Here is a 15,180-nt window from a genome sequence, read left to right as displayed (position 1 = left end):
GTACGTAGGCACGATCCTACGCACGCAGTTAAGGTTTTAGAAGTATAAGAAAGACAAGTTTTCTGTAATAATGGCTAAGGTTTGGAACAAATCCCACATCATCTGGGAGTTATTCCAAACCCCATTTTTTCCCATTATATAAAGCTTTACATGGTATATTTTCAAAACACAGAAAAATCTTATGGGAAAAACCTAAGATTCACTAGAAAAGAGTGAATCAAAAGGGAGTTTTTCACAAAACACCCTCAAGTCATTTTTATTTGATTGAGACCTTTTTTGGCCCCAGTCTTTTGAGTTTAAGATTACTAATCACTTTTTCATTGAATTGAGATAGATCTGACTGAGGGGAATGATAAAAAATCAAGCCTAGTAGCTTTTGCTTTAAAGTACTCTTTTAAACTTTTCTTTTTCTTTTTTGTCTTTAATCTTTGTTTTATCTGCTTTTGTGTTTAGTTTACATTTATTTATGTTTGTTTAGGTTAGTTTTAGGTTTTCCTTATGTTTTTAAGCATGCTAGGTTGTTAGATTTTATGTTTTTGGTTGTTACTCTATTTCTGTGTTGATTAGGGTTTATGGGTAAGGATTTGCGTACACATGATCTAGCCTACATACGCAGGATGAACTCATGCATACACAGACCTGTTCTAGCATGCATGATGTCGTTACTTAGAAAACCCTAATTTTTGTTTGTTTTGTTTCTGTCTTTATATGTTTGTCACCATGGCCTTTTTTTCACATGTTTTAAGCCTCGTAAAATATTTGCTCACCTTGTTAACATGCTTTTTTGTTATCACATGTTAGAATTAGGGTTTGTTTAGTTTTGTCCTTGTTTTGATGACATGCCATTTATTCACATACTCATGCATTGATGCCATAGGTGCTGTGTTGCTGAGAGGTGGGTAAAGGGTAAGTCATGCATTAACATTGATCATGCATTTATGTTGAGCCTTCTTAGATGTTCGATTAGGGTTTCTAATATGTTAATGTTTCTTTTTGTTTTGATATGTTTTGTATGATGATATGTTTGTTGCCATGTTTGGGGCTGTTGCCTTGTTTAAATGCATGCTAGGGTTTTGTGTTAGATGGATGCTAGGGTTTTCTTTTGTGTATTTAGCTCTCTTTTGTTTGGATAAATGGATAAGTATGTTTTGTTTGGAATGAAAGATACCATGTTGTTTGTTAGATGCATGTTAGTGTGTGTCTGTGAGTTTAGAATACAAGTGTTTAGATGGTTTTTAATAAGGTTAAGACAAAGGAAACAACGATGGGAGGCCAACCTTAGGGTTAGGCGATCTTGGGCGCCTAACACCTTTCCAAAAGCATAACTAAACTCCAAACCTAAACCCTGATAGTAAGATCAAAGGTCCTTTCTCAAAAGGACACTATATTCATGGTTCCTAGACCATATAACTAGGTGGCGACTCCGGCCTTCCGTTGTGTCCACACATGTTAGGGTGTTAATTATTTGAAAAAAATTAACACTAAAACAGATGATTTAAATATCAAAATAAGACTTAAAGCACAATATAATTAGAGACATTATTTAAGTTGGATAAGTTAGGGTGTTAACCATTTGAATAAAATTAACACTAAAACAGATGATTTAAATATCAAAATTAGACTTGAAAATGAAATTTCTTTTAGGTGTACAAACACATGCAATTGATTTTTTAATCTTAAATTTGGAATTAATTATTTTAGGACAACCTTATTAATGCAAGTATTTTAAAAGATTTAAATCCTTGAATTCGAATCACCCTCTTCATTAATAAATAAGGAATTATAAAAAAAATTAGAAAAGTTTTTATTGATAATTTTAATTAGAAATGTTATATATAAGGATAGATATATAACATTATGAATTTTATATAATAATAATCAATCATTTAGTTAGAAATGAGTTCTAAAATTATGTAATAATAACTCATGTAGTTCTTATTTCTCAATATATATATATATATATATAAAGAAAATCCATGATAAATAACAAAGTAATTTACTTATATGGTGCATTTCTATGTGAGATTAATTCATGTAGTATTTAAGAATTTATCTTTTATAATTAAATTTGTATGATTCTGTACCCTATCACATGTAGTGTGATTATATTGTTATGCATATGAACTTTTAAATGCATGATGATTGGATGATGGAATGTATTGTAACACATGCTTGAATAAGAATAAATTCTTGTGGGTAGTTTACTAGTACTGCAAAAAAAGATTAATTAAGAAATCACTTTTGTGGTGGTTCATTCCCAACAATCTTGGGCTTTTGGTTCTAAATCCCCAATTTATTTATACTTTGGTTTGGGCTTATCCCACAATGAGAGGTTTATGAGGTGTTTCTTCAGGTCACTAATGAAGATTTAATGTTACTTTGGCACCTAATTCTCTGGTTTTTAGCTCAGCCAAGGTGGCTATTAGGCAACGGAGCCTCTGTTCTAAAATCCGAGTAGTATTTCCTTCTCTCCGGGATGTGTTTTTCCTCAGTACTCTCATGTCTTTCTCTTCCCTAAATTTTCCAATTCCTTTTTCCTACATCTCCTCCTCTATTTATACCCCTTTCTCAGTAGGGTCATCATGATGAGAGAATATTCCCTATGTCAGTGGGTCCTTCCATATCATATCACTAGTTAGAGGAGACCTACTTTATGTTGTTGATATGACCTTCTAGTAACTCGTGCCTAACGCTGGTTATTACTCGGCAAGTGGATTCCCCCAAGGCATCATCTCTTGATCACAGCATGTCTAATGGTACTTGACTTGTGTGTTCGATCAGCTAGCTTCACTCAATTTGGCTAGTGGGTCGAGATGGACTGAGACTATCCACTTAGATGGGTCGAGACTATCCAATGAGTGGACCTGCAATGTGGGGCCGGTTTGATGATTTTGGTTTGTACTACTTTGATAAATATTTTTTGTCATTAAAGTAGCAATATTCGAGTAGAAGCACCCTGCCTTCGCGAGAAGAAATCAACATGCTGATGTGTCATAAAAAGGGATATGGATCACGGAACTTACAACCACCATTGTTGGCAAATCTAGGTTGTCAACATACCAAGTTGAGGAATCTAAAGAACATTTCTGTTTCATTATCGATGAATGATGAAGTTGAAAACATTTTCTCAATTAGTGGATTTGCAATGATGTCACCTAATTAGCTAGGTTGATGACGACTTGGGTTCTCTCCTCGCCTATTTTATTCTTCTTTAATTTTGCTATTTCTTTTTAGGATTTTTATAGGAGTGTTAAAAGTTAGGGTGTCATTATGTATGTTTATAGTAAATTGGACAATATACATCAATTTTATGGGTTTGTAGATAAGTTTTAGACCTTGCTTAGCATTGGTTTGGGTGCCAAGAAAATGTCATGATGATTTTAGTTTAAGTTTTTTTTAAAAAAAATAAAATAAAAGTAGGAAAATGTTGAATTTTTTTAATTATTTCATTTTTTTTTTGTTTTTTTTAGAAAATTTATTTGATTATTTAAAAAAATTTAGGCTAAAAAATGAAGTAGCATAATGAAAATGATATGAAATCATTTTATTAGACAAATTAAACACACGCGATTGACTTATATAACACTTAACAGAAAAAATGGATGAAATGACTACTGATGCAAACATAATATAACTTTAGGAGTAAAATTGAAAATTTAATGCTTTAGGTGTTAGATCTAAAAACACCCCAAATTTAGAGGTGTAGCTTGCACTTTAGCAAAATTTCTATTTATTTGGGGGTTATTATTAGTGACCTTGAAATAAGGCTACCTAAAATTAGGGGTAGACGGATTTATTAGTGTTTGTTTCTACACTTTTGTTAAACCCTTGAAAAAAGAGGATCAAAGTGAAAATAATTGTCTATCATTTCAATCATGACTTGTCATCTTAATAAGTTATCAAAAAATTGTGTCTATAAGAAAGTTGGTTAGAAAGAAGATGAGGGTCGTTTTAGTGAAGTTGTGTTGTGGTTTAAGGTTACTTGGAATAGAGTGGTGGATTGCGATCAAATTAATCATGATAGGATTTTGTCCCTACTTAACTCTTGACAAGGTCGACCCTTCCACTAGGCCAATTAGGCAATTGCCTAAGGCCTCCAAATAGAAGGGGGGTCCCAAAGTTTTAGAAAAGAAGGGGTAGTAGGGAAAAAAAAATTAGTTTCAGATGAATCTAAAAAAACACGGCACATCCTTTTGACCAAAAAAAAAAAAAAATTTCTGGTATATCCGATTAAACATTGGTAGCACAAAAAAAATAATAATAATAATAATAATAATAATCTTTGGTCTAAACAAAATCAATTGTCCCAAAAATAACATCATTATCCTCTAGACAAACCAAAATTCAACAAGATAAACTACAAATTTGGTCTGAGAAATTAACCACAAAACAATCACAAATCAAAACAAATAAAAAATCTCAAATCCCTAAAAAAATTTCCGCTTCTCTTTCTCATTCTTGCTCTACTTCTTTCTCTTAGTTCTTGATCTCCGCCTCTCTCATTCTTTCTCTCCACTGTTGTTGGCTCAAGCTTCTCCGATCTAAATCATCTGATCACATCTGATCTGAAAACTCTGAACTAAGGACTGAGGACTGCGTTTTTTTTGCTGCAGATGCATTTTGATTCTACAGAGGCGTTTTGACTTTTGAGGTATAAGGCTTAGGCTTTCTCTACTTTTATTTGTATAAGACTGGGCTTGTTTCTACTTTAGTTATGGCTGGTTGTTGGGCCTTCAAGTTTTTTTTTTTTTTTTTTTGGTTATAGGTGTAATATGATTTGTTTTGTGTTTTTTGTGGGTGGGTCTTATTAATAAGACTTGTGTGGCCATCTTCTTGGCTGGGCTTGAATTTTTTTTTTATTTTAATATTGTGTTTATATATATATATATATATATATATATATATTTTAGTTATTGGTAATATAATGAATAAGTCTTTATTTATGCAGATTGAGATTGCTAAAAACTTGTTATTGTTTGGTAAAATTACAACAGTACTTTTTATATAAATCAAGTTCTATTTCTCATTTGCTCTACACTTGAAAGTTAATTTTTATTTTAGTCTTTATAAATATATTGTTTGATTAGAAATGTCTATTAGAAAATATGCATCTGGATATGAAAAAATTAAAAAAGAAAAAATAATAATTGAGTCTCAAAAAAGATCAATGAATAAATTTGTTACTAGTAATAAACAAAATATAACACAAAATTTAGACGAAAATATCACAAATGAAGAAATTCACCAAAAAGAGTTAGAAGATAATGAAATGATACAATTGCAAGATAACAATGATGTTCAATTTGTAATACAACAAATCTTGATAATGAACTTCAAAAAATTTAGAAGAAAATGAAAATGTCACAAATGAACAAGTTCACCATAATGATGTTCAACTAGAAGAAAATGAAAAAAATAATGACATGTTGAATTATATTCCTTCAAATATCTATGATCTAGGTAATTGGAAAAATATTGACAGAAAATTAAGAGATTTATTAGTAGAAAGATGTCCAATTAGAGACAATGATATAATTTTTCCTAGAGGTGATGACACTAGAAATTTGTCTACTATTCATTACACTTGAATATTATCAAATGGGAAGAAGCATGATAGAAAATGGCTAGTGTATTCAAAAGATATGGACCAAGTATTTTTTTTTTTTTTTTTTTTTTTTTTTGGTTGCAAGTTGTTTGAGTCTAAATGTATTGGCCAACTATGTAATGAAGGAACTCGAGATTGGAAAAATATTAGTTCTAAAATTAGAAATCATGAAACAACTAGAGACCATATTACTAACATGAACACTTGGCTAGATATGAAAATGAGATTATCAAAAAATAAAAAAATGGCTAAAAATATCCAAGAACAAATTAACAAAGAGAAAGATCATTGGAAAAAGGTTTTATTAAGAATTATTGTTGTAGTAAAGATTCTTGGTAAAAATTGTTAGGTTCTAAAAGTTTAGAACAATTGGCAAATCGTGAACACAAACTTGTCTAGATATAGATCTTAGAGTCTATAGGTATTATTAGACAATACTCAAAGTGATTCAAGTCAAGATTCAAGAACATACAAGTCGCAAGAAGAAGATTTCATAATCTGTCTAGTTCGATCGATCGAAAGACAGGCTCGATCGATCGAAAGTCGTATCTGCAGAATTTTAATTAAACCAAATAGCAGTTCAAGCCCATTAAGGATTAGGATTTCTAATCTACTTCACCCAATATATAAAGGAAATCCTAAACACGTTTAAATGAGGATTTTCGGAGAGAAAAGAGTGTGCCTCTTTTGAATTTAGGATTTTGTTCCTAAAAAGCTCTCTCATATCTTCTACCGGTGTTATTCCTTGAAGAATCTCAAGATCCGGTGTTGTAAAAGTTGTTGTCTTCTCTAGTCATCAAAGGTGCTGATGATCTAAACCTTCAAGGGTGGTCTTGGAGTCACAAACAGGAGAGTTTGTGTTGCTAAACCTTTGAGTGAGATTTCAAAGTCACAAACGTGGGTGTTTGTGTTTTGCAAAGTTCAAAGAAAGAAGGAGTCCGTGGTCTCGGAGCTTGCACGTGGTCGTGTCAATAAGTTTCTACTGGTGGGTAGCAATAGGATGTTAGTGGTCTAAGTCGCTATTGTAAAACTTTGATTCTTTCTAGTGGATTTGCTTTTTACCTTGAAGATAGTTAGGTTAAATCCTCCCCAAGTTTTTTACCGGTTTGGTTTTCCTAGGTTATCATATCGTTATGTTTTTTATTTTCTGCTGCTATACATTGATATGATATATTTGTGCTAACCTAGATTTGTTAATTTGACTAAGTAATCACTTGGCTAATTATCTAGGTTAATTTGATTGTGGTTTTAAGGAGTCTAAAAACTAACAAAAATAATTTGGCAGTCCAACGAAAAAATGAAAAGATTTATGAAGAAAATAATGGAAATTTTTTAAGTCTAATTGAAATGACTGCAGAATTTGATCTAGTTATGCAAGAACATATTAGACGTATTCAAAATGGTGGAATCTATAATCATTATCTTGGACATAAAATAAAAAATGAATTGATACAACTATTAGCAAATGAGATTAAATGTAAAATTATCAAAAAGATCAAAGAAGCAAAATATTTTTCAATTATACTTGATTGTACACTAGATGCAAGTCATCAAGAACAAATGTCTCTCATATTACAATGTATTGATATTTCAACAATTCCAATAAAAATAGTAAAACATTTTGTTGAATTTGTAAAAGTTGATGAGACTACTGAAAAAGGTATTTTTGATGAAATTATAAATGTAATAAATATTCTTGAGCTTGATATTAATGATATATGCAGACAAGGATATGATAATGGGTCTAATATGAAAGGAAAACATCAAGGGTACAAAAAGGACTTCTTGATATAAATCTTAGAGCACTTTACACACCATGTGGTTGTCATAGTCTTAACCTTGTACTATGTGATATGGCCAATTCTTGTCCAAAAGTTATATAATTTTTTGGAGTTATACAACGAATATATACATTGTTTTCTTCTTCTACAAAAAGATGGAAAATTTTACAAAATAATGTGTTAGGTTTAACTCCTAAGTCACTATCACTAACACGTTGGGAAAGTCATATTGAAAGTGTAAAAGCAATAAAATTCCAAGATCCACAAATAAGAGATGCTTTGTTACAATTAGCACAAACAAGTGAAGATCCTAAAATAAAAAGTGAAGCTGATTGTTTGGCAACATATGAAATTGAAAGCTTTAAGTTCTTATTTGGTATGACATATTATCTGCTGTCAATTCTGTTAGTAAAAATTTACAATTAAAAGACATGCACATTGATATTGCTATAGATCAATTAAAAAGTCTCATTTCTTATTTTAAAGGATATAGAGAAAATGGATTTATATCTGTAATGAATGCATCTAAAAAAAAATTGCATTGGAAATGGAAATAAAACCTGTATTTCGTGAGAAACATATAATTCATAGAAAGAAATGATGAAAATGTTCATAATGAGACAACACGTTCTGCTAAAAAATCTTTTAGAATTGATTATTTCTTATATATAGTAGATAAAGCAATTAGTTCAATTGAGAATAGATTTGAACAATTTCAAATATATGAAGATATTTTTGGTTTTCTATTTAACTTCACAAAATTGAAATCACTAGGTGATAATAGTATACAAAAATACTGTCTTAAACTTGAATATTTTCTCAAACATGATGGTTATTATGATATAGATGGTTTAGATTTATTTTCAGAGTTAAATGTTTTAAAAGAAATTTTACAATTAAAAGATTATAATCCAATTGACATACTAAATTATATAAAAAGATTAAATTCATTTCCAAATACATGCGTTGCCTATAGGTTTTTACTAACAATACTTGTTTCAGTTGTTTTTGCAGAAAAAGTTTATCAAAATTAAAATTAATAAAATTATATCTAAGATCGATATTGTCCCATGAAAGAATAAGTGGATTAGCTATATTATCGATTGAAAATAAGATATTAGAAGAACTTGAATACAAAAATTTAATTAGTCAATTTACATCTCAAAAGGCAAGGAAAATAGATTTTAAATGAAATATATTATAATATAAAAATATTAAATAAATATTAATTTAATTAATACTTAAGTATAAAGAAGACCCCATTTTAGTTCTCACCTTAGACTCCAAAATATATAGAGCAGTCCTGACTCTTGAGCTCGTTGAAGTAGTACATATGATTCTAAATAAAAGTTGCAAGGGAATGACTCTTGGAATACATGACCCATCAAGAAGTTTGGACCATACAAAATAGTTGACAAGGTTATCGAATTTGATGGTGGATAATTTAAAATTTCAAATGCAATTCCTCATATGTAGAATAATCATCGCCACATTTCTACTATGATGATTTTAATGGTCTCTCCCTACAGAATTTTATTGTTAATATACTTAGTGAGCAATTTGGAATAGAAATTGCAACTATCTTAGGGCTTGTGGGATAAGTATATCCCATTTAATTAAAACACAAAATAAATATCAAGCATTATCTTGCTTCGTCAAAGGCATTTGCATTTGCCATCAACGGAATGTTGGCTCGCATACTAGTCATAAATGCACTCATTAGAAATCTACAATCAAAGTTCCAAAAGCAACACAAAAGCCACTCACTCACAAGACTCTTTTTATTAATAAACCTAGCTAGCTAGAAACTGCTACTGACTTGAAGAATCCTACTCTTACAGGCCTTCTCAATCATGACAAAGAAACCATGGGAATGAACACAAACCAAAAAAAAAAAAAATTAATTAAGAGAATCTCTGGAAACATTTTTATTGGCAGATGATCTCCGAAGACCTTAACCAGTTCCACCAAGAACACCTTTAAGCTTTTTAATCTGAGCTGTGTCAAGGAAAGTAGTTGCTGCTACCAATTCAGTAGGTAAATTGTTCCCAAACAAAGCATAGTCCAGAATTTGGAGACCTGGGCTCGAACTACTGAAGCTAACAAATGCAATAGCCACAGACCCTCCTGCATTTACTTGGAAGTGAAGTAATCCTTGAGGGAAAACCATAATGTCACCCTTCTTAAGGGATTTAAAGTATACAGTGTTAGCTGAGGAAACAAACCCGGCAAGGATTGTTCCTTGCACAACAAGTAAGATTTCTGAACCTCCAGGATGTGTGTGAAATGGCACAACTCCGCCAGGTGCCAAGTCTAAACGAGCAAAAGAAATTCCAAGGCCATTGACACCAGGAAATTGCGCAGCGAATGCTGGTGTCACTGCGGCTTTAATAAGATTTGAGGTGTTACCAGGAGTGCCTAGGCCAGAGAAAACAAAATCATTCACTGTGACCTTTGAAGGATTCTTGCAAGAGTAGCCTGCAGGGCCTTGAGGAGCCGTGAGGTCACCGACACAGAAGTCTTGCACAGCAGCATGGGAGCTGCTGAAGAGACAAAAAATGAAGAATAAGGGAAGTATCATCCTCACAAATATTAGATAAGCCTATGTTTATTTTTAGCTTTTAGAGTGTGTTTGAAGGAAGGTGGTCTTAGTGTCAATTATATAGAACCAGGGGTGTCAAATGGGTGGGTTTAGGGTAGATATAATTGGGTTGGGTATATAAAATCCATTTACCCATTAAAACTCATTTAACTAATTGTTTCTAACCCAAATTTAATCCAACTCAATTATTATGAATAAACCCCAACCCACTCAATTACCAAAATTACTAAAATGCCACTAAAGTGAAAATGACCAAAGTACTCTAAAATGTTCAAAAATGACCAAAATATTAAACAAATTTCTGGTACTTTCTCACATTTTCCCACCTACCAAACAGTTGAAATCTACTCAAAAAAAAAAAAAAAACAAAACAAAAAATCACGAAAGCCAAATTTCACCCCAAATCCATGATCACAAAAGCCATACAAGAAAAAGCGGAGCCACCATCGAAACCGACCTTCGCGGCGACGTCGTTACTGACGGAACATCGACGCTATTGTGTCTTCTCTGATCGGACGAAGGAAACCCGAAGCTCGGATTCTTGGCTACTAAGAAACCGTCGTCGTCTTCATCTAGCTCTAGAGGAAGCACTTGCTCGCTACTTGCCACATCATAATCTCCACCGGCGACTTTCTATGACTGGAAGCTAAAAACGACATTGTGGATTTCGTAAACCCAGCTTTCCACTCGCCAACGCTTTCGGTTTTCTCTTGCCGGCGCCAGTTTATTCTTCCGACGAGTTTGGCCAACAGAATAACGCCTCCATTGAAGAGCTTCGTGCTCAAAGAGAAGCACATAGAGTGAGGGAAAGAGAGAGGGCTAGGGTTTGAGTAGAGAAGAAGATGATGGCTAGGTTTGAAAAGAAACACTGAAACAAATGGGTGTTTTTTTTTTTTTTTTTTTTAATTATGGGAAAGGCTAGGTTGAATTTGGGTATATTGTTTTTGAGTTAAAATGGGGTTCAATGGGTTTTTAGTTAAAACCTAATAATTATTGGGTCTAATTGGGTTGGTGTCCATTTAACCCAACTAATAATTGGATAGGTTTGGGTTTAATTAGAGTGGGTGGGTTTGAACGGACAAATGAGTTTGAGCTTCCTTTACCATCCGAACTTTGGATATATGGATATTTTTTTTGGCGTAGCAATTCGTTGATTTTGATATGCCCATGCAGGACTTCACGGGCAATTACTACAGAAAGAAACAGACAGATATTGAGCTAGCTGTGTTCCATGTCTGTTGTTATCTTTTTCCACAAAACAACAAGAAGTCCCTTTTTGTTCGAAATATCTTTCGCATTTACTATGGTACATGTTTTCTAAATTTCATTTCTTTTAGGTATTACTTTTAAAAATAATCTAAAATTTCAAAATGTTGAAAAATAAGTTGTACCAAATAACACTTAATTATATGCATTATATAAAACATTTTTTTCTGCAAAAAAATATATATATATATATATATCTTAATTATCGAAAGTGGAAAAATGTGATTGGGAAAAACTGATCACAGGACTAGGATTTTGGGGGTGAAATTAATTTAGATTCGTGATCATCAGAAACAAAGAAGCATGCAGGTTTGGATTAGTTTTTTGCTTAATTAATTAATTTGTGAAAATAGGCAAAAGCCCATGTACTTACGCCTACTAAGAAAAAGTGCTAAACTAAATACACATATAATCCCTCGCGCGGGAAGAAAATCATCATCTTTTCCACATGAAATGAATTAGCTGTGTGTTTGTGTTCTTTTACCACATAAAAAAGCTCTTGCACTCAACAACTTTAATTGGAGTAATTAAAGATAATGTATCCAATTCATCAAATTGGAAATATTCTCAAAATCAATTTGCATTACTCTTCCTTACAATAGCTTAATTAATTAATTAATGTCCGATTGGAGAAAATAAATAAATAAAAATAAAAAGACTCCTCAGTACGTATTATTTGAATATCTACAGTATATAATTGACCCAAAGCATGTTATTTTATAGTCTATCGGATAAGATTAAGTAAGTAGGAACTTACTTAGTCAGGGAGTGAAGTCCCAAAGAAATTTCCATAAACGGTGGAGATTGGAGAAAATATCAAGATGTGGTCCACGAGAACGTGGGAAAGGGTGCAAAAGACGGCATAAGAAGACATTTTGACAGCTAAAAAGAAGTCTCTTCGCAAGTCTTTCTGACTTTGATGAATTGCAGCCAAGCAAACTTTGTGTGGATATTAGGAATGCCCCTCTTCCACGGGTAGGACTCTGCAGTGAATACTGATTTTCTAAGTTCTTTTATTTTATGAATCATCCTTATTTCTCGGGTAAGACTTAAATATAGTAATTAGGTTTTTTTTTTTTTTTTTTTGAAAGGGAAATATTAGTAGTTAGGTGTCGTTCTTTAGATTCTCATCTTAAAATTCTATTATATAACTTTTTTCTTATGAGATAAAATTGTATTTTTCAGTTAAGTAGACATATGATTGAATTTTAAAAAAGAAATCTAAAAAACAAAACATAAATAGTGTACATAAATTTTGTTCTTATTCCCCTGTACAATTGCAAAATTTTGGAACAAAAAGACTTTTTTTATTATTATTATTGTATGTACCTTATGTTTGGTCATGGAAGATATATTATAGATTACTTTTTAAACTATGAGTCAATAACTACAAATATTGTATGTACACTATAATACTTGCTTGCTATAATTTGGTTTACAAAATTGTTTGTTAATTTGTTGAACCTGATTAGCGATATATCTTAGCAAGTACAGATAATGCCCGATTAGATTTATTTTTTCATAATTATTTTATTTACAAAAAGCAGGTGAAAGTAAAATTTTACCTCAAAAAAATTAATGAAACTTTAAAAAACTGTATATAAATCAATAAGTAAATATACTAGCATTTGAAAACTAAATTGAACATGTTAATATATATAATTCAAAAGTTGAAGAGTAAGGATCTCCCATTTGAAAATACTAAAAATGTCAATTAGTTGAGTTATAAATCTTTTGGCATCTTAAAAGTGCTTAAAATGGCTCTTCCCAAGATTCTCATGCTTATGCTTTTAATTTTGATTTTGGTGACGGATGTAGGTAAATTTGACGCAGATTCAAATTTTAATGGACATTCAGAAGCCTCCTTAGCTAGCTAATGCCTTTTCCTAGAATGGGTTTTGGCTTGAGCTAACAGCAAGTGGATCTTTTACCAACTTTATGGTTAGCTTAGGCACAACACCCATACACGGAATGATGAATAAGAATAGGAATATTCGTATGAGAGAGGTAGTACATGCATGATAGCGAAGCAAGAAGGAATTAAGGCCCCGTTTGGTTTAGAGCTAACTCAAACTCAGTTCTCATACCTTAATTCTCTTAACTCAAACTCAAAAACTCATAACTCAATTCTCAAACTCAGTTTCACTCAAAAATTGCAAATCACATGTTTGGGTTGAGTTCTCAGTTACATATCTCTACCACTTTTCCCAAAACCCGTGGACCCCACCACTGACACTACCCACCGTTGCGTCTGTTGCTACCCGTGTCTCTCCATCTCTATCTCTCTATCTTCTCCCTCCCTTCAACCCACAGCCACTCACCGGCGCCATCAACCACTACCAATCCACCACCACTAACCCAACCACTAGCCACCATCAACCACTACAAACCGATCCACCACAACAAACCCAGCAACCATCAACAAAACTCATTCATTAACAAAACCCAGCAACTATCAACAAAACCCATTTATCAACCATTGACAAAATCAAAACCCATTCATCAAAATAAAAATAAAACTCAGCACCGGCGACAAAATCAAAACCCAGCTCCAGCGATCATGGTCTTGGTGTTTCGAGGCTCTCGCTTTGATGGTGGCGACGAAACTGGGCTGAACCAGCACCGGCGATCATAGTCTCGTGGTTTTCCTTTTCTGGGTCATTGGCTGGTGGCAGCGGAACTGGGCTGAACCGATCTCTGGTCTCTGGTCTTGGCTCAGTCCGATTCGCTGACGTCCTTTTTCTTTTCTGGTCTTGCTCTCTCTCTGGGTCAGTGAGAAGAGAGAGCTCTAGGTGAAAGAAAAAAAAAATGAAGAAGGAGAAGTGACAGAGAACGGGTTGGAGAGAAAGACTTTACTTAGGACAAGTCATACGGGTGGGCTCCACGAGGTCAAAAGATTTATGAAAATGCCACTGAACTCAAACTCAGTTTGAAGGGTGAAAACAGAAAACAGCATTTTGCTGTTTTCGGTTTTCATGTTTTTCACTTAACCCAAACTGAGTTTGAGTGATGAAAACTAGGAGAGAAAATCAAGCCAAACACTCTAGCATTCAGTGGGTCCCACAGAATTCTTAGTTTGAGTGATGAGAACTCAATTTGAGTGATGAAAACAGGCTAATCCAAACGGGCCCTAAAAGTTTTCCTATTCTCACATTTATAGTGAAGATAAAGTTGTGATTAGTGACTGATGGACCATAACAGTATACGTACATCTCTAAGCTAGCAGCAGGAAAAGAAGATGACATTGCAATTATTGAAAAAATATTATCATCTTTACCATTGCATGCACAATTTCTGTCCCTAGTTCATCATCTAGCTCCACCGTTGCATGCTATCTTATCAACGTACAAATGTTCTTTCAATAAATTTTTTATTTAAAAAAAAAAAAAGACAATTGCAAACATCCAATTTTGAAGAGAGAAGGGTACGGGTTGGTATCTATAATCTATTCCCTGTGTCAGTATTTTAGAAGTTATGTATGTTAGGTTTTAACGTTGGCTAATTTCAATCACAAAATTTAGAGTCAAAAGAATTTGAATTTGTTTTATTTGATTAGATTACAACTCTGATAACTATCTGTTGAAGAAATTCAAATTCTGGAAATTTCACTCAAGCAAAACACTGATGCAAAGAGAAATTTTGAGTTTTATTTGCTCGACATTCGCTCAAGTGAAATTATCAATTATGTAGAAGTCAATTAAGCGCAATTTAAAGACTTGATGAAACCCTCTTTTGTGCCACCATATAAGCTGGACGTTGCATGATGATAGAACCTTCTTGTACTTCAACTCATAATCTCATAGGTATTGTAGTTCTTAAAGGGAACTAGGCCTCCATGATTCTTTCTAGGAATCAACCTCCTAATCAGAATCTCAATGAGAAACTAATCAATTGTATCATTATTCTCATACCATCAAATTACAATC

The 15,180-nt window shown here is 32.6% G+C and overlaps 2 protein-coding genes across 3 annotated transcripts in view; both read right to left on the bottom strand.

Annotated features, from left to right (window-relative positions):
• LOC126707372 (auxin-binding protein ABP19a-like) overlaps nt 1–10,035 on the bottom strand; it is a 57,632-nt gene extending 47,597 nt beyond the window's left edge. The window contains exon 1 of the mRNA XM_050406983.1: nt 9,340–10,035. Coding sequence (XP_050262940.1) covers nt 9,341–9,967 — 627 coding nt within the window. The 5' untranslated portion in view covers nt 9,968–10,035 and the 3' untranslated portion in view covers nt 9,340. The remainder of the gene's footprint in view (nt 1–9,339) is intronic.
• The window catches only part of LOC126707365 (12-oxophytodienoate reductase 3-like), a 60,873-nt gene that overhangs the window by 24,405 nt on the left and 21,288 nt on the right, over nt 1–15,180 (bottom strand). The window lies entirely within an intron of this gene.

Source organism: Quercus robur, chromosome 11 (genome assembly GCF_932294415.1).
Source record: "Quercus robur chromosome 11, dhQueRobu3.1, whole genome shotgun sequence".
NCBI classification, from domain to species: Eukaryota; Viridiplantae; Streptophyta; class Magnoliopsida; order Fagales; family Fagaceae; genus Quercus; species Quercus robur.
This window is presented reverse-complemented; position numbering and strand designations above follow the sequence as displayed.